The 1,114-nt window shown below is 61.0% G+C and overlaps 1 protein-coding gene across 1 annotated transcript in view; it reads left to right on the top strand.

The window, feature by feature from the left end:
• LOC122547493 (insulin receptor substrate 1-B-like) overlaps nucleotides 1-868 on the top strand; it is a gene marked incomplete at its 5' end in the record, with an annotated part of 2,546 nt that extends 1,678 nt beyond the window's left edge. Inside the window, one exon of the mRNA XM_043686105.1 lies at nucleotides 3-868. Coding sequence (XP_043542040.1) covers nucleotides 3-853 — 851 coding nt within the window. The remainder of the gene's footprint in view (nucleotides 1-2) is intronic.
• Between the last annotated feature and the right edge of the window lie 246 nt (nucleotides 869-1,114).

The raw sequence follows: 1,114 nt of genomic DNA on the forward strand, positions 1-1,114 counted from the left end.
CTCCTCCTCCCCCTCAGCATGCCTCGCCCCCCCCTCCTCCTTCTCGACCGGCAGCAGTGAGAGCTTGACGGAGGCTGAAAGTGGGAAGCCCCTCGCCCACCGCCAGCCCGCAACCCCCGTCGACCCGGTGAGAGCCAGCACCCTGCCCCGGCGGAGGGAGAGCTCGCTGGCTACTGAGCCCCAGAGCCCGGGGGAGTACGTCAGCATCGAGTTCCGAGACCCACAGTGTAGCTCCCGCTCCCCGAGAGGGCCCTGGGTGAGCCCCTCCGAGTACGTCAACGTCGGCTTTGGTCCCCGGGCCCGTCCTCCTCCTCCCCTCGGCCCGGGGAGGGTGGGCAGCCCGGTTCCCGGTGACACAGCCTGCCCCCCGGTGGCGTCGTTGCCTGAAGGAGCCCGGGACTCTGCCAGGGGGTTGGATCGGGGGGTCCAGGGAATTTGTGCCGAGCTCCAGGGGCGCAGGCGTCATTGCTCTGAGACCTTCCCAAGCGCCCCTTGTGCGCCTGGACCCTCGGAGGCCTGCTCCCACCACTCCGGGCGCCGCGGCTCGGCCTCCTTGGAGAGCACCAACGGTGGGGATTCAGCCGTGGGGGCTCCGCGCCCCGGGATGTCGCGCCACATGTCTGTCGGCTTCGAGAACGGCCTGAATTACATCGATCTGGACTTGGGGACGGACAGCACCTGCGTTGACACGCCCACCTTGCAGTCGAGACTTCACACGCCGACCGGCTCCTTGAACACCTACGCCAGCATTGATTTTCACAAATCTGAAGGACTGAAAAGCCATAAAAGTAACAAAGACGGTGAGTGTTCTCCGCGTTACCTGGTTTGTGCCAGTCAGTCTTGTCCGTTGTAGTTCCTAGTGAGGGCGGGTTCCTACGTAGATGTGTCAATGCTGTCATGTAATGGCATGCAATGTTCTTTCTTTTAGGATGTCTGGCACCCTTGTTTATTTTTTTTTCCCTTTTTTTTACCCCACACTAACCCATGATGTGTGTGTGTGCAGGTGTGAGACACAGTGAGAGAAACAAGGTGTACGAATCTTTATTCAGTTTCCACCACCAGGAAGATAGGAAAACACCCGGGTGGCCAGTGACAAACACTGCCCTTCACATCG

The sequence above is a fragment of the Chiloscyllium plagiosum genome, unplaced genomic scaffold (genome assembly GCF_004010195.1).
Source record: "Chiloscyllium plagiosum isolate BGI_BamShark_2017 unplaced genomic scaffold, ASM401019v2 scaf_3155, whole genome shotgun sequence".
NCBI lineage: Eukaryota > Metazoa > Chordata > Chondrichthyes > Orectolobiformes > Hemiscylliidae > Chiloscyllium > Chiloscyllium plagiosum.